Genomic DNA, 19,310 nt, shown 5'->3' with positions numbered 1-19,310 from the left:
AAACAAGATGTGCAAGTTTAAAATAGCCTCTGAACATTATATTTACTAGCTGAATGGACGAAGCAACTAATGAAACACTGCCATAAATACTTATAAGGTATATTTATATGTTTTTGAGTGGTTTACATATAGTGAAATCTGGTGAGAAACCTAACCGCTGCGGGGCTTCAGTAAGAGGTGATGAGTTGGTGGGTGAAGCAATGTTTACTTTCAAGTATTGCCCCAGTTATAAACAGAATATGTTCATAATCCTTGCTTTGGGATACAAAATGTATTTAGTAATGTCAGTTCAAGCTTTGCATTAGTTTATTATGAAAGCTTCAGCCAGGGCTTCCGCAGCAAGCTCTTTACTGCTGATATTTAGGAGCAGGCTAAACAGCTTATTCTGTATCTCCTGCTTTAATTTTTACTTCACTATTTTGGAGTATTGCAGAATTAGAGGAATATCATGTCTTGGATATTCCTTTTTAAGGATTCATAACTTTAGTGTAAGTTACACTGCAGATCCTAAGTGAGTTCTTACATTAGGTCATAACTTTCTCACAGCACCCTTCAGCAAAATAGATATCGTGGAGTAGGAAACTGCATGAGTATGTAAAAGAAAGGAATTCAGCTTCCAGTACTTTTTTTTTTTTAAGTCTAACTTTACAAGGTAGAAGGGTTTCAAAATACGTGCTTGATTTATATTACACAAACTTGCAAGTTGCAATGGTTTTCTATTAACAAAAGAAAATTAAATTGTAACTCCTATACTTAGTGGTTAACACCTGAAATTAAGTTAGACTGAGTTCTAAACACTGTACTTTTTTTAACCAGCTTGCAGAGTGTGACCACAGTTACAAACCACAAACCCAAAACCAGCTCAGAAGAAAGTGAAGTAGTTAGTGTTCAGGAGCAAGAAGGGATTATGTCTTCATTTGAATTAGCAGCACAGTCTTCAAAAGCAAATCAGGCAACAGCAGGTATGGAAAAGAGTTTGACTGAAGCGCAACTTATACAGTACATATGTAAAACTTTATTTCATTTTGATTATGTCTTTTGATGCTTTGAAACCCTGGTGAATTGAAATTGCTGAGCTGGTCTAGATGTCAAGTGTATGGTTTTATAACGTAGAGGAAAAAGTGTTTCCCAGCAGAAAACTACAGAAATTCCATTCTTCTGAGGTTTTAATGTAGCATTTAATTCAGGGAATTAAATAACTATTGCCAGAAATTGAGTCATACTATAGTTGTTGGTTGGAGGAAATTCTTCCCTATTCATCTTGTAGAACAGCATCTCAATCCTGGATATATATAGATTATTTACCCTTACCTCCTTGCTAATGGATGGCCTCGGGTATGTCCAAGATGGAGAAATCCTTGAGAGCTGCCAATATATCTAGTAGATTTTGAACTAGCATTTAAAAGACCCCAGTTTGGTCATGTTTTCAGGAGTAAAAAGAGATGAAGAAACAGAAAACACTAGCTGACTAGTAAAATGACTGGTGGTGTGCTACTCTGCAAGAAGAGAAGGCTGGAATAAAGCAAATTTGTTTGCAAAGAGAAAAAAAGGGGGGGGTGTAGGGGAGGAGGAAGGAAGAAGATAGAATTTAAGACATTATTAGGATATCTAGTGATGGGAATGGCTAAGTAAGCCAAATGATTCAATTTATGGATATAAAAGGTGACCTGGACCTTTGTAGTACAGTCAGCAACCCTTTCTGTGACTTGATAATCAGAACCAGACCTTCTAAGTATATTTTATAGTGCTCAGCAGAATGAAAAATGCTTAGTTAATCTGAGCTGGGACATAAAGGTGGGTCTGGGAGTATCCTGACGAGTTAAATTTTACTGGGTTTTTTCCCCCTGCTCTTTGCAACATAAATAGAAAGTCAGCATTCATGTGTCCGTTGTTTGTTCCTTTGGTGTTCTACTAGTTGTTTATAGGCCTGAGTAGTGATCTTTCTTGAAAACAGCTATGCTCTCCACAACTATGAAGTTGTGCTTATTGTGCTGATCAGATTTTAAGTCTTCACTTGTGTAGCTTTCATTTGGTTCTGCTTATATTTATTATGGCTTGAAATCATGCCTTCTGTAACTTGTATTCTTATTTATCTTGCTGTGTGACTCACAGTGAAAAGTTTGCCTTCTTCACCAGAATCGTCATTGTCACCAGCTCCATCTACACAGACACAGCTCACAGAAGGATCACATTTCATGTGTGTATAGTTACAGAGAAGTACGTCTTTTCTTTTTTTTTCCACTCCTCCTGCCATTTTCCTAATATTTTTCTAAGTATATGTATTCTAGTTATTTTTCCAAGAAACATCTGTAGACCATACTTGGCAAGACAAAGTTATCTAACAATGTTGAATATAAACTAACTAGAAAACAAAACACATACATGTATGTATTTGCTTGCAAGTAATATATTCTCTAAGTACTAAGAGAAAAGACTAATTGGCTTATCAAACACATTCTCCACAACTGTCAAGATAATAGCCTTTTGAACTACATGAGAGACCGAAGATATTACAAAACAGATACCCAGTTAAGCTATGAGCATCAGTGCTCAGGTGCAAATGAATCTTGATGCTTCAGTTGTGGTAACAGGCAACTAGAGCTAGATGTCTTTAGTGATACGTAGGAGGGAATGGTCTAATGGCCCAAAGAGTTTATAGCTTAAGACATAGATGACTGAGGCATGAGAAACAGGAAGGGAAAAAATGAGGGTAGAAGAAATATAACAATTACAAAACTTTTTTTTTTCTTTCTATAGAGATAGCCCTATGCAACTTTTCTTCCCTTGCCGTAGTAGGTGATTTCTTCCAGGAAACAAGTTAAAAAGCATGAGTTAGACTAGATTTACATGTTCATACTTGTAGTGTTACCTACTTCATGAATAGAAATGGAAATGGAAGTAAGCATATTTGTTTATAAAAGTGTTTAAAGAAATTAATAGGATACCAATGTGAATGCTTCAGCACTTTACCAGTATTTAAATCAATCCACGTTTCTTTGTTGTCAGGAAGTACCTGTTTAAATAAGCTTTCTAATAAAAGAATGAACTTTGTTTCAATGGTAATGTTAAATGCCATAGCTAATGTAACTTAAGAAGACTTTAAAATCAAGTAAACTTTAAAATCGAGACATTTTCAGTCATTTAGCATGAGGAGAACCGAAAATGCGTTTTTTCATTTACTGCCCCAATCTGCATTGGCAAGCTTAGCAAGCATCTTGGCAAAATTAGACTTATTATTCATCACAGATAGCTTTCTTGTATGAACTATAGGCAGGAAACTATTCATATTCTAAAAAAAAAAAAAAAAAAAAAAAAAAAGGGGGGGGGTATTTTTATCTTTTTCTCCTTTTGAGAGTAGAAAATGCACTCTTCACATTCAATGCTGACACCTGTGTTGCTGGCTTCCTGATGGATGTGGTCTGTCAGGATTAGATTTAGCTTGGACTTTTGTACTTTTATTCAAAAGCTTTATTACAGAACTATTTAAAAAAGATAAGTGGGACTATTGAGTTTTTCTGGAAGTACTGATTTGTGTTAATACTTTTCAGTTTCACTGTATAAATACATGTGCATTTATCATGCATCTCCTTTTCAAATAGGACAAACGTTACTCCATCAACTCAGTTTCAGGTCAGTAGTGAAACTGAAACTGCACTGCTGAATTCTGTCCATAGCCACAGTGTGCCTGTCTTGAAAGGAGAAGCAGCCTATAACTTCACCAGGAATCTATTACCAATTGCATTAAGTTGCTTTTCGCTCTCATCATCATCTCCAATGATCAGATCAGCAAATTCATTTTTTTTAAGGATTTATGCTAAACATGACACTAGCAAAATGAAGCACTCACGTAGTGATCTGCTTTGTAACTTAATGCCCAAGCCTTGACATCCCACAGTGTGCTGTATCCTCATAGGTAATAGTGTAGCTGTAACATTTCCATGTTAAGTACGGTTCTACAAATAGACCTTAATTGCTTATGACAAAACGGTGCATCTGGGATGGCACTTGTAAAACTAATGCTCTGCATACACATGCCTCACTATAATGAAGAAATGATTCCAGAACTTACAAGACATTCACTTTGGCTGTTTAGAATTTGAACTGAGTTGGAAAAAGCATTCAACTATGTGCATATACATTCCACGTTTCTTTGCTGCACTTATTGCCACTGTCGGTTGTTTTCTAGGAGCTCTAAAATAAATTCATGCCATGAGCTGGGCCTAGTATAAATTGGAGATATATGAAGCGTAGTCTGCTTGCCTGAAGTATTCACTGCCCCTTACCTTCTGGGGCTGCCGCTCCAGTATGCCAGTGCTTTGCTGAAAGATAGGTCTTTTAACGTGCAAGAACTCAGTGTGTCTCAGATGCAAGAAATCCTAATGCGGCAGAGGGAACTTCAGAGCTGTGGGATCAGCCCTGTTCATATCCAATGAAATTTTTCAGACAGCATCTGGAAAATGTATGGTAGATTTCAGAGAATAATGAGGTAATACCTATATTTGGCTTTTATGGTCAATTAGTAAAATGATACTCTTGGTGCGATGCCAGGGGAATTTGGCATAGGGAATTGGTGGCATAGGATATTGTAGGACTAAGGAAAAACCCATCAACACAATGCTGCTTTCTTTGTCACGGCTGTTGCTTTGCAAAGACAAATCTGGATGTGTACCACTAACATTATGTTTTAAGCATTACATTTACACTGAGTAATGGAGGGATAATGAAATCTTATACAGCACCTGGATCCAAAGCTCAGAAGCATTTTTGCTAACGAACTGTTAAAAGCTATTTATAGAAGTCCTTTCAACAATTACCAAAATGCAGCAAGCTCTGGGTGGAGCACTTGAACTTCAGAACAGTTCACAGCTATGCTGCCATTATGCTGTAGCAACTGAATAATACTGCATCCCTCTTCAAACTGTACCTGTCCTTTGTAAGAGCAATTAGGGTCTTTGGTATTATTACCAGTTTTGTATGAAAAACATTTGGAGATGGCCATGTACAACAGGAAAAATACTCTCAGAATAAACAGGCTTTCATACGAAGTTGTGTAAATTTGAAAAAAGCTTGCTTTTGCTTCTTGCTGTCAAAGTATCTTGACAGCAGTATTATTCATCAGAAAAATTGATTTGGGAAACAACTGATTTCTAAAATAATTTATTGTGTTTACACCATTGATGACTATTGCTAGGATGAGGTCAGAAATGCCTTGCTGTGTTTAATCCCAGGAGTTGCTTTATACAGTATTCAGTTGTCGCTAAAATAGAGTAACTTAATCTATGTCTGTCTTTCAGCACTAATGGCTTCTATTGAAACAATTCATGCCTGAGATGTATGGACCTCACCTATGAAAAGAAGATATTGTACAGTATATTTTAAATCTATGAAATTCATAGTTCTGATGCTTTTGGCCACAGAGCATCATTTTATCACTTCCTGGAAAATGTTTATTCCAAGAGAGCTTTAAATGGCCCACATGTACACTCAACAACCTTCAAATTGTTCTCCTGATACCAGCTTGCTGCTATGATTTCTGTGCACATAAGATAAAGGCTCTTTTTAATGTGCAGCCTACAGTCAGAACTTTATTTGATATTCTCCAGAATTTAATGTTCTTTTAATTATGGATCATACAAGTTTACTTTTTTGCTTCTTTTAGATGCATAACTCGGTTAATTTTACATATCACCACTAAACCTTGTTTTACACTTTTAAAACATTACAATTTATTGTTTTAACATTTTATTTGTAAAATTTTTATATATATATATACATATAGATATATTTAAAATGTGCCATTTTTATTATTGCTTAGTAAAATATGTCCTGTTTCTGCTGTAATTATTTCTTGGTCAGGTTGCAATGTCAGCAGTTACTGCCACACTTCTGTCAACATATACATTAATGTTAGTGGTTACTTTTTCTTAAATAAAATGGAGTGTAGGTATTTTGAGGTACTGGGCTTTTCCTTCGTTGGCTTAGGGTGTGTACAGCAATAAGCAGGTTTTCAATCCAGTACTTAGTTTGTGTACAAATGTAATTATGTTCATTGTGTATATATTATACAATGAGCACATACGATGTAAGTATAAGAAGCCACTTACTATTGTTCAAATACGAATGTTCATATCCCATTTCTTTTATAGCATATTAAATAAATGTTGATGTTCTTAAGGACTTGTATGGTTAGTATTTCTTCCAGCAAACAGATGTCACACTGTGTTCCACCTTTTGATGTGGGGAATGCAACAATTCTTATCTCATTGGCGACATCACCTGTCAACCAGAGTAGCAGTGACAGACTCTTAAGAGATTCCAGTCTTCCTCTACAGGAAAGGATAAGGCTGCAACACAGAACAAAAAGACAACCTGAAACCAAGACGCAAGAAATACAGGTTCAGCTCCTGATTCTCCCAGACTTGCATCGTGATGTTGGAATAATCACTTAGTCATTCTGTGCCTCCATTCCCTGCCTGTTTACTTAAGAGGTAGTAGCCTGTCTTACTGGGGTGTGGTGAGTAGTAATTCAATATTTGCAAATGTTGAATGCCACGTTTAGTGGGGTTAAGGAGAGAAGTATGATGATTCCTTGAGGCTCTGAAATCTGCAAAGCATCTTCCAGAAACTGAAAGAAAACCTGAGACAGTGTGTCAAGTGTCATCATACTACAGATGTTACTAGCTTCACTTTTCCATCTCACACTGCTGTCTGAATTTGCCCGAGACAAAACAGGTTTAGGAAAGAACAATGGAAAATGAAAAGATTTAAGAAAAAGCTTTTGAATCTAGGATATAAAGCTAAGAAATCTTTTAAAGGTTCAGGCAACTGCTGTGTGCTTCAGTGCATGTGTGTGCCATAAGTGGTGAGGCCAGTTTCATATGAAGACGACTGCCAGCTCCTGTTGTGCTTTTTTATCATACAAATCACATCCTGTTCAAGTTAATATTGCTGGTTTAGAGACTATATAATTCATTGTGCTTTTTCATAGAGGAGTGCCTGACACTGACACACAGTTTAAAATTAACTCTTTATCAGTCCCCTAAGAAGGAGTTTGTGTTCATTGTACTCTTCTGCCACTCCCAGCTCTGCTGCCAGTTCTTCCTGGGGCTCTTTGCCACAAAGACACAAAATACCTGTCTGTCTACCTGTCATTTTGCCATTTTCTTTGAAAAGTGAAGAAATAGGAAGCAGAATTTAGCGGCAGAGCTTGGAGGGTCATAGTGAAAGAGCTGGCTGAAGGAAAGAAGATGAATCATGATGCAGACAGACAGAATCCAGCTGAAAGTTTGACCAAATAGCCTTTCTTCTTTTTTTGGAACAGTAGCCCCAAATTACTACATCCTTCCATCCGCAACATAGAGTGAAGAGGAGGAATGTGATTTTTATTGCTCAACCAGCTGAGGTTTAAGTTTGGTGGCATCACTGGAACACCTGGGGCAAAGCAAATAGGACACACCCTGTTCTCTCCCTAACCCTTCTAGAGAGAGCTGTTCAGCTGTCAAGCTTTGCAATCTCTTTCTGTCTTTGCTGCCAAGAAAAGAATTGCAACAAATAAAGGAAAGAATGACTAAGTGTTTTTCAGACATTTATAGATCTTGTCTGTGTTTAAAGCAGTTGTCAGTTTGGTATATCTGCGAAGTACATGAAGTTTATGCTGAAGCTGCGGGAGGGGGGGAGAATTAGCAAGTCTTTGCTGGTATAACTGTTGGCAAAGACGGCAAACGTAAATGATGCAGGAATGTAGTAATGCTCTCATAGACTATAATTTCACTTCCTGTGGGCACTTGCAGCAAAGACTTGCAGTTTCATTGGGTGCTCTATTTTTTTTGTCTTATGAAAAAAATGTATGGCTTTGTGTTATCACAGAGCATCTACTGTCTCTTACCTCATCAGAATAACTCATCCCAGTGATCATACTCCTGAGATATAGAAATATCAGAATACTGATATTGTCAGTCTTCAAACATCTATTTTAAGTTTGTATCTAGGATATTTTTATATTTCTGACTGATTGCTTTATTGGCTGTTGCACTGACACTTGTATGTATGGAACATGCTTTTTTTCAAAAGCAAGAGTCCTTAGGAATAATGCAACACATTCTCTACAGATGTTCATGCTTTTCAGAACCAATTACATCTATTTTTGTCTTTTGTTCACCACTTGCATTGTTCCAAGGCTACTAGAGAATGTGATTCTTTTAAGTCCCTTAATAAAGTGACATTACTCAAAAAGTTATAGTTGGTGTCTTGGTAGTTTTTGACTGTTGTGGACTAGCTCAAAGAGAAAGACCTCACCAGGCAGTTGAAACTCAAACCTTGTTTATATTATTACTGAGGGGGAAAAAAAAGTAGTCTTCAGTTAATATTTCCTTATAAATATATCTGTCATAAAAATGAATCCAATAAGGTTCTATTTTCAGGAAATCAGAAAAATTTTAAACAGTTCATTTCTATCTAAATCACTTTAATTGGACAGTCTGGGAAAGAATTATTACCCACGCTATTGGATCCACTCGATGTAGTAACCGGGAGTACATACATGAAAAACGTTAATGGATTACACTGTTAGTAATACATCTTCTGAATTCTTTAGTACTTGGATTGGTGGCTTAAGTTATATCCTGGTTGAGTAAAGCAGCAGAGTAGAAGATCTTTCATCAGTGGTGGTGCTGGATAACTCTTACCCCAAACTTGTCATTCCTTTGTAACAATAAGATGGGGTGGGTTTTTTTGTTTTTAATAAATCATAAACAGTACTTATTCAGATCTGAGAAGTGGGTCATCATGTCTTCTCTGCACAATACTTTTTTGTCCCTGTGATCCTGGATTTTGCTGTACTTATTTTCTTAAGTTATTCTAGGGTGGTTTAATCTTATTTCAGTTTGAATCCTCAGTTAAAATGTTATTTTCCATCCTTTGGAAAGTTGACATTTAAATGGCCAATGAACAAATTGCCTATACCTGGCATTAATAATATATCTGAAACAATTTAACTTTTTTAAGGATGCATGTGAAGATAACAAAGCAACATCTGGCCTTCATTTCTTCTAAAGAACATTATATATACTTGCTGTTATATCCTTGGAGCTGTTTAGCTTGTCCATATGGGAACACTGAAGAAGCTGCTACAAAATAAAATGGAATATACTGGTGGCTGAAAGCAAATGTCTGGCCCAAAATGAAGGCTAAAAGCAGCTGCTTTCTAAACTTGACACGCACAACTTGTTACCCAGCTGTTCCAGATGTGTCAGTATTCAAATGTTACTTGTGGAATTAAGTTTTTGGGGTTTTTTTTGTGATGTTTCTTCAGTCTGTTGTATGCCAAAGAAAATGTTTTTAAGGTCTGTCTAAATATTATCTAGCAGTTGTTGAGAAACTGCAAGCAACTCTTTAATTGTAACTATGGTAAGTAACATCACCACAGTGGTTGCGAATTGGCTCATATGGGAGTCTTGCTATGGATGCATTTAAGAACACTTATTTAGGCTGGATTAGGTTCTGTTTGGAATAAAAGAAAAGCTGTAAGCAAATGGTGCTGTTTCCAGTGAGTATATCAGGAGAAAAACAGATGTGATCTCATTAACTTCTTTATTGCTGAAACCAAACCTAAAATGAGGAATTAATTTTTTGTCAAATTCTATCCAGATCTCTGTTCTATGGAGCAGGAATACTTCAAAGAATTTCAGACTAAAAATGGAAACACCCTCTTCCTCTTTCGAAGGTGAAAGGAGTACTGCTAAAAAAAAAAAAAAAAAAAAAGGCAGACCCCGCAGGTTTAACTTTATACGTGGAAGATGCAAGATTTACTTGCAGTCTAGAGATTTGGTCAATGAAAACTTTCAGAAAAATACCTGGTCCTCATCTGTTGTCATCTGGTAGTTTTTGTGAATCACAGTGAAGTGACTGGCACTGTCCAGGACACTCTTTTGCAGCTTTAAATCCACTCCAGCCCAATGCGTAAAATATTCTGCGTTCCTTGTACGGAGAAAAAACCATGTTATCCATACAACAGTTGTCTGTCCCTACAAAAGCAGCTGAATTCAGGACACTAGTTTCTTGCTTGAAATTGCCAAAAACTGCAGGTGCTTAGCATCTTGAAAGATCAAGCTCAAAGCATATGATGTGAGGCACCCAAAATTTCCAAGTAACTTGCATGTGAATCTCCCTTATTATCAGCAATAGATTCTATTTAGATGAAAAAAAGATATTTTTTTCAAAGTACTAGTCGCACTGCTAGAAATCAAATAATTAGTAGGTACAAATATATAAGAAATTCTTTGAGAAAATTGTCATCAATTGACGAATACATTTCAAAGTGATTGAAAAAAGCTGCAAAATTCAGCAACTCTCAAGTCATAAAAATAACTTCTTCACAATATGAATTTCTGCTGAGTCTTGACATTGATTACATGTGTAGTCAACTGCTCTGTATTCTGCAACTTTCTTCTTGGTAAAATCCCAAGTCAGCAAGAAGATGGAGGCTGTTTCAGATGTTTTAGCTTTAAAGAGGAATGATTTTTTAATATTTTTTTTTTTTTTTTTAGTATTTTCATGCTCATCCACCAGTCTTGAAAACAGACATTAGTGGCTATTGCATTTATTCTATTTATACACTGAAATGGTCATATCTAGATAGAGAGAAAAAAGGCAATGACAACTGAACATTCCGATTAATGTTTTCTGATATTTGTGACTGCTGCTATTTTGTGTTTGATTTCTGCCTGCCTGGAGACTGTCTCAGAGTTTACACATGCAAGGGCTGGTACTGCACGGAAGCCAACTTGTGTATGAGTGAGGACTAGCTGAAGGTGTCATTTTTGTGAGCTAGGAGATTTCCTGGAAATCTGGGATTGTTTGATCTAAAGCACTTTTGAATAACATTTCTGGCTGTTTTCTTAGCCTGTGCCTACATACCTATAATACTTTGTAACTACTGTTTCTAGTATATTGTGCCTACAAATAATAAATATTTTTAATAAAGACGAAGTGCCTGGATAATGTGTGAGATCCTGATCACTATTTGCAAGGTAACAGTTATTAATTAAAGAACCAGCTTCTCAACCATGTAGGAAATTGTGTTAGTGAAGAGGAATTGGTTAATACTCAAATGAATTGCAACATTAGGAAAAGCATGCTTGCTTATATAATCTGATTCTGTGGAATATGGGGGATAACTCCTCTGAATTCACAGCATTTTATTTTAAACCTTTTATGTCGTGATCTTAAAGCTATTCCATTCTGTGTGATCTGCTAAATATAACCTAGCTAAGCTCCTCTTCATTTCCATTATCCAGAATTTAGGAGAAGGAAGGACAGAGGTCATGACATCTTGATCATTTTTGCCTCATTAAAATCATGCGGAACCCAAGGAGCACAGTTAGGTCATGTTTGTAAAAGGTAGGAGTCTAAAGCCTTGCTCTGTGCCATGCCTATTTCAGAGAAGTGCTCTGCACAAATTACCATACATCTTTCCCTGTCTGTCTGGTTCCAGGCTAGAGCACTCCAGTTATTTCGCCTTGGAACAGAATCCCTAACTTTTACAACATTTTCAGGCAATTAATCATAAGCAGTCTGTGAAGTCTAGGATCTCTTTACAGCTGGTGGCTCTAAACTGTTAGGAGGATGACTGTACACAGAAATGAATCCCAGTTAAAGCCGAAGCACTCCAGACTTTCTAGCCAATTCCCAAACCCTCGGATGTTGTAACTGCATCTTTGTCTGAATGCAGCAAACTGGATTTCTGTTCACTTGATCAGATGGCCTCCTCCATCCTCCAAGAACTGTTGATTTTAAGGATGCCCAGCAAGCTGGATACGTGTTTTGAAAAGTGCTGCTGGCAATCAGTATTACTGCAATAGGAGGCTGTCCCTCCCACAGCCCTCCCTTTTCCTGCAGCTGTCAGTAGGCATAGACTCACTGGCTTGTGCTGTAAAAACAGTGTTTTTACCTGTTGGCCTTGGTGCAAAAGCAGCCAATCTAAGCTTCCTTCTAGGATCTGCACTGGGAAGATAAGTTGTGTTAACAGGGGAAGCAAAAGATGAAGGGCACGTACATTATCAGTCCAAGTTCAAGTACTCACCCGGAAGGACCTCGAAAGAACAAAGTTAGCCTCGCCGCAGCTGCCGCTGCCGCTTTCCCACTTCAGCTTTCCTCCTTTTTCCTCTCTGCCTGTGCTTTTGTCCTCATGGCGTGGTTGCCATTGTATAGTAGTTTTAGGGGATGAAAGCAAATGATTGCTGATGGGTGACATGATAGTGCTTTAAATGAGAATGCAGATTGGTTCCAATACCGAGCAATATAGTAACGCGGACAAAGCAAGTGGCAGCAGCATAATAGGCTTAGAATGATCGCCATAACCGTAAGTGACTGACAAAAGAAACTGTGGTACACAAATACCAATATGTGTTTAAAAAAAAACCCCGATGTTAAAATGTCCAGAACTGTCAAAGATCCTGTGGTCTGGGAAAATATAACTTGCAAGCTGTCCAGATGCGGCACAGACTGCAGCTGACCTGTCTTCTTAGTAATATTTAGTATCCCATTCTCTTCTGACTTTCTGGGAATCTGGGTGCTGAGCACGCGCAGGAAATCGGGGATTACAAACTTGTCTGAACTTTTCACTGCCAGACATTAACATGCGGATGCAGCAGCCTGTATGTAAATGATGTTATCTGAGCTGTTTTATGCATGTGTTTCCAGGATAAGAAAGGAGATTATTTCATTGTGTGAACTAATTACCTGTGAAGAAAAAATTAGAGCCTTTTTAATGTTAATGCCAGGCTGTATTTTTATTAACCTTCATCCTCAATGATTCAGTGTTGTATGTTTATTGTGTATTTTCAAATATTAAGGACTTGATCCTTTAACCTAAATGAAAGAAGTTCTTGATGTGACTTTGCATAAACAGGTTTCTTTGCAAGGTTGTAGCCACGTCTCGGAGCCTTCCTTTGCCCATGAAATGGGGTTGCTTCACCAACCATAAAGACAAAGTGACTTTTAAGTGTCATGGTATTGCTGTTTAATCATGCACAGCAACAGTTAAAGATAAAAAGTGGACAATCATATTAAACTGGAACTACAGGACAAATTACTGCAAAACAGAGAAAATATGTTCTTGGCCTAATCCGGAGTTGCATACAAACAGAGCAACAGAGTTCATATAGCAGACCTGAGCCCAGATAGGAACAGTGGTTTTGGCTTCAGGTGCACAGCTTGTATGATTAAAAGTTAAACATGCTCATACTGCAAACATTATGATAGGAGAGAGAATTTGTGCGAGTCTGATCTCTTGTGGTTACTACATCTCAGCTGAAATTCAGCATGTTGCTTATTAATGCTATAATTAGGTAAGGGAAGAGGGGAGTAACTCTCAAATATGTCATGTTTTAATATTTATATAGATTTTAAACCAGCATTTATTTTGGCGTACTTTGTTAAGCATGATATAAACTCGGTTGTTGAGGTTTGCATATATATTTTACTGTAGAGCATAAGCTGATGATAATATGTTACTTGCAATGGAAATATATATACATGCAATATGCCAAAGGAGGTTACCACAGTACAGTGCAGGTGGTGGACTGAGATCACCTAGTGCAATAAAAGAGAGTCCCAAAACCTGACTATATTAGTATGAAAAAGACCTCTAAAATGCATGCTAGTATAACAAAACTGAAAGACAAGTGGTTCACAGCCATTGGTCCAGCACTTAATTCATATGAAAATAGTCAAGGGGGGGGGGATTTTTTTTTTTTCTGTAAAGTCCATTTTAAACTGGCTGCTTTGCTACCAGGTTGTGAAACTGGCAAGTGAATGTGGCTGAGGAACATTTGTGTAAGATGAGGTCCTCAAGGTAGCAGGCAGCAGAAGAATAAGGCAGAAGTAGGTCATTGCTCTCTACAGAGCTGGTACCTTAACACTTTTCAGTGCCCAAGTTATGCTTCTATAATACATGCCTCTTCGTTGTACCTCTCATGCGCTAGCACAACATAAATCACATATTTTTCTCAACTTAGAATCCCCAGTTTTATGTGAAGACATGTAGGCATGAATTGTAAGATGCACCACATTTATTGCTCTAAATTGTTATAATAAAAAAGTTTCCTGTATCTCCCAGGCTTTAAATAGCTGAATCGACTTTTCACCAAGATGAAACAAATACTTAACATTGCCAAACCCACCTCGAAATTCAACCGTAGAGATGATGGTTCTGATAAATTATCTAGTTAAATGTAATATAAAGCCAAACTGCTGCCATTCATCCTGATAGTAGGCCTCTATAGCAACAGCTTGCTAAGATTTTATAGTGCCACATTTTCCTACTATATTTTAAGTGCTATGGTAGGTTGGTTTGGGACACTGAACTGCCTAGGAAAAGTACCAGACAGAATTTTTTTCTTGAATACAGTTTAAATGTGTCACTAGGCAAAAATCATTAAGCACATAATAAATGGTCATCTTTGCTGAAAAAAAAGAAGTTTTAAAAGACTACATAGAATCAGAAGTGTTATGTCATTAAAAACTAGGCCCATCTCGATTGGGAACATTCCATGTATACGTATAACGAGCTTTCACTGGACAGGCAGACAACTATACTTCAGAGCAATCCTGGGAAAGAGACTATTATGCACATCCTAACCATGGTTAAAGTGCTGCATAACAAAATGATAAAATGGTTTGTCCACTCCTATAGCAAGGACTATGTGTCCCTTGCTTTGGAGAGTCTGCGAGCAACTGAGCTGGGAATAGACTTCAGGAGAGGGGAATTGCTGCTTTGGCTATTAGAAGACATGCAGCTCATCTCTAAGGCACATCATTGGGGCATTAAGCTAATTTAGGATTTAGGTCTCCCAATTCTGCAATGTATTCCAGGCTTCCTGAGGGAGTGACCCTCTGAACTATTTAAATTCTGAATTATGGAAGGGTCACGGTGCAACTTAGACTCTCCTGTGTGATATGGCCCCACCTCCTAGTAGCCATCCTCCATCAGCCAACAACATCAGGATTTGCTATGAGTTCCTCGGAACTCCTTGGTTCCCCAGCTCTTGGGCTGAGTTTGACATTCTGGCCCCACTGAGGTCAATGGGAATTTTGCAATCAATACCAGAGCAGCCAAAGTTTCTGACAAGGCTTGTAGAGCTCATCTGAGAGCAGACATCTCTGATCATTTAATTTGCAGTAAAGGTGGCTGTTATGAGATTGGGTGTAAAGTGCTGGATCTCAGTTTCCATTCCATTACTGATAATCGGCAGGAGCACAATGCAAGTTTCCAAATGTTCATGTTTATATTTCCCAGTGCTTCAAATAAACAGTACTGGAATTCAATCAACATGTGCATAGCCAAAAAGACCTTACTTTCTCCTTCCTTGTTTACATTATGAGGATCTCAGCCATGCAGCAACCATTTTCAGCCATTTCAGTAAAAGAAAAATTTCAGTAAAAGAAAAGCTTCACTGTGAATGAAGAGTCTCAAACTGGTGCTTGTGGTGATTACAGTGGAGCAGTTGGCATGGACAGCAGGTTGCCTAACTGCAGCATGAAAGACAATGCATTTACTTGGAATGGAATAGCAAGAGCTGACCACATTAAGATCCCACTGTTGTCAAAAGCATGACCCCAAGCAGCTGATACTGCCACAGCAATCCTCTCAGGTTCTTGCCCCGAAGCTGCCATGCAAACATCAGAGCATACAGACATGCTGGCCCATAACATTGAGATAACAGGAGTGGTAGTTGTTATGTCGATGGAGTTGGACTGCAGAAAGTGCTGGTATTTGTATAGGTTTTCTGCAGATTACTGCTGCCTTCTACGTGGCATTTTTGTTACCAGGGTGGGGCAAAAGGGAGTACAGGAAGACTAGGTGCTGCCCCTGTTAAACCAGATAGATGAACAGGAGGTGTGGGGGGTATTGAAGGGGGAGGAGGGGGTGAAGGAGAGTTCCATTTTTACCAGATTGCAACTATATTCCAGCTTCAGAGGGCAAGAGTGGGGAAGTTTGCAGAGTAAAACCAGGGAGATTTGACAAGGAGGCACTCCCCTGGCTCTGTTGTCAATATGCAGACAGGCAGTGCATTTCCTTTGGCACAGAATTGCTGCAGTGAGCCGATGAAGATCTTTTCAGTCCCTGCGCTTCCTAGTGCTGTCATGACAACAGCTACTTTCTCGGTCCTTCTGAAACCCCTTTTCACATTCAGTGAATGCCATGCACAGAAAAGTAGGTTGTTCTCATCAATCTCCCTCTTTCTCTCAGATTTGATTGATTGAGAATAGAGAGGGATGCTCTACTTCTATGGACTTTGCTTATTTTCCATTAACATGACAGATCCTTGATCTTATAGGAAAGGTTTGAAGAGCTATGAATTGGAAACATTTTAATAGCTCAGAAGACAAATACACTTTCTATAATAAATATTTGTCATTAGTGGCAAATGACAATAAAGTGATCCTGCTGGTTTTGTAATTGTTAAATTAGTTTTGATTACTTTGAGTATGACTTCTGCTGTTTGGTGAATACCATAATAATGGAAAAGCTAGTTTTTGGATGCAAATCCGAACTGTTCTGAAATTCAGGTATTTGCTTGTGCTCAAGCCTACCAAATAATAATTTCTATTTAAATACACTAATTCTGTATATCTCTAGCTGTTTAATAAACATTCCATGACCTGAATTTTTCTTGTAACATGAGCAGAGCAGTGGGGAGAGAAGAGGAATCGTCCAGCTGTTAAGGTTTTGGGAAATCTGTACTTTGACACCTTTTCCATGAGACTATCTTGCCCAAGGCTGACCAGACTGGGTGATAAATGCCTCTCTTATGGATAACCTCCCTCCCTTAACTCTCTAGCATGCCAAGATCTGGCAGTCACGGAAGGTATGTAATCTTAGATGTATGCCACTTTTAATCTCACAGGATTTAGCAGGACCCTAAATTTGTCATACGTGCTATCATGCGAATTCTGAATGCAGTCATTAGGCTTTCAGGCTGCATCTAAACCTGCCTGCAGGCACTCATGGCTTGGTTCCAGTCATGCAGCTCAGCTTCTGTGACTCCTGACTAGGCCTCCCTTCCCATCTTTAGAAATCATGGTGCAAGGCATGACCGGTGTGAACATGGTTTTCATCTCCAAGCTGGAGCAAAGCCAGGGCATATGGTTATATATGGGGACGCAGAAAAATATTTACTGTTTTTGCAGATTTGACAATGCCTGTGTCTTTATGTAACATGGGAACAATATCTCAGCTTTACAGAATCGCATAAAAGTTGAGGTTGGAAGGCATCTCGGAGATCGAGTCCAACCCTGCTGCTCAAAGCAGCGTCAGCTAGAACAGGCTGCTCAGGACCATGTCCAGGTGTGTTTTGAATACCTTGAGGAATGGTAATGCCACAACCTCTCTGGGCAACTGCTTCCACTGCTTGACAGCCCTCACTGTGAAACAGTTTTTTCTTACGTTTAAATAGAATTTTTTTGTATTTCAGTTTGTGGCCATTGCTTCTTGCCCTTCACCAGACGCCACTGAAAAGAGTCTGGGCCCATCTTCTTTACTTGCCCCATCAGATATTTATACACCTTGATAAGATTCCCCTAAGCCTTTACTTCTCCAGGCTGAACAGTCCCAGCCCTCTCAGCCTCTCCTCATCTGACATGCTCCACCACTTTAATTATCCTCAGGGCCCCTTGCTGGGCCCATCACAACGTGTTCTGGGAAGCTGACAACCATGGTTGGAAGGACATGTGTTCACAAGAGCTTGATCTTAGAAAGACAAGAGATTGTTTCAAGAAAAAAAAGAAGAAGAAGAAAAAAAAAGGCACAAACATTATAACTAGATTTCATTTAAATTTTATGAAATATTAATTTTAAAAAAATTTAAGACCATATTCTGGTTATGACCACAAATTGAAGAAGAGGAGCTTTAAAGTAATCCTAGAAGAACATAGAAATCTGCTGCAAACTTGTACTCCTTCCAAGCTGTGATTTGTATTTAATTAGCATTCAATTCATTATGCATTTCTGTTTGGTTGTAATGGTTACACACTGGTTTTGCAACATGCAAGATCTTGATTACTTTTATGGTTTTGAAAAGAATCTCCATGTGTGCAAAGAAGGACTTTGCTCTTGACTTCACATCTACATTTTTAGAAAAAAAACCTGCTGGGATTTACTGCCTAGCGGGCTTGTGCAGAATTGCCCCCGCCATTGGGATGACCTCCCCCCCCGGTTTTATTGTAATGCTCTGTAGTAACAGACCTGCAGAAAATAAATGAACATAGTGGTGGCAACCCTGTATTTGTGGTCCGGCACACACCTTCATTTAAAGCTGGAATCCAGCTCTGGTTTGCATAAGAATGTAGAAAACATGCATTCCCCAAATTAACAGCATGCTAAAGACTCTTTAATCTGGAAGCAAATATGTTAATTATTTATGGTTAAAACTAATCTAAATTGTACCCTTCAAGAATGTTGATTTTTCTGAGACTTAAGAATTTTGGCTGCTTTTTATTGAAAAAGAGCAAACTGTGCCAAGTTAAAAATGTACACAAGGAGGTATAAGATACTTTGGGAGGAAAAGAAAATGTCTCTGATAATTTATATATTTTCTTGAATCACAATATAAAAATATTGACAATATTCATGACAGAGAAAAGATAGTCTATTTGCTTGTACAGTACTGCATATATTATTGTTTTACCTGGTCATATGATGTATTGCATCAGCTATTTCAATTTTCCAATGTGGCATTTGGAAAACTTTCTGAATAGTTTCAAAGAAAAGCACAACACATTTTTAGCATATATTTATGCAAGTCCCTGGAACTCACAAAAATTAAGACACAGGGTGACAGGATTAATATTCAGATAGATATACCTGTGCAGAGGTATTGCAAGTAGCTTTTGCTTTTGAAGCAAATTCTGAGTTCATTCTCAGCGGTATCTATAATAACTAATAGCTTATCATAGCTAAATAGTATCTATTTGAAATTCTGAGTTTATGTTTCAGTTTTTGCAACAAGCTGTAAAGCACATAAAAGAACCATATTATGAGTCCACTTAATGCCTTGAACTCAAAGCTTTGTATCTTTCACTTACAAGAAATCTTCATGCCTTCTTGTTTTGCTTTTTGTGTTTTCCTTCAATATCACTTGACAGCAAATTTAACATCAATTAGCATACATTTTAGAGAAGACGTTTTATGCACTTGTAAAATATCTGATTCCTTGCAATTATATCAGAACATCTATAGAACATGGGCTTCCTCTTACTCATTGTGTTTATAGGTGGCTTAACACAAAGATGCCCTCATCTCCACTGGGCTT

At 37.9% G+C, this 19,310-nt stretch overlaps 1 protein-coding gene across 13 annotated transcripts in view; it reads left to right on the top strand.

The window, feature by feature from the left end:
* PLEKHA5 (pleckstrin homology domain containing A5) overlaps positions 1–6,174 on the top strand; it is a 172,915-nt gene extending 166,741 nt beyond the window's left edge. For 11 of the 13 annotated variants that reach the window (XM_049821693.1, XM_049821690.1, XM_049821692.1 and 8 more), the window contains 3 exons: positions 817–962; positions 2,113–2,217; positions 5,295–6,174. In XM_049821693.1, coding sequence (XP_049677650.1) covers positions 817–962; positions 2,113–2,207 — 241 coding nt within the window. In that variant the 3' untranslated portion in view covers positions 2,208–2,217; positions 5,295–6,174. The remainder of the gene's footprint in view (positions 1–816; positions 963–2,112; positions 2,218–5,294) is intronic. The other 2 variants (XM_049821683.1, XM_049821689.1) reach the window with 2 other exon arrangements.
* The last annotated feature ends 13,136 nt before the right edge of the window (positions 6,175–19,310 follow it).

The sequence above is a fragment of the Accipiter gentilis genome, chromosome 18 (assembly GCF_929443795.1).
Source record: "Accipiter gentilis chromosome 18, bAccGen1.1, whole genome shotgun sequence".
Taxonomy (NCBI): domain Eukaryota; kingdom Metazoa; phylum Chordata; class Aves; order Accipitriformes; family Accipitridae; genus Astur; species Astur gentilis.
The sequence above is the reverse complement of the archived record's forward strand: the minus strand, read 5'-3'. Positions and strand labels throughout refer to the sequence as shown.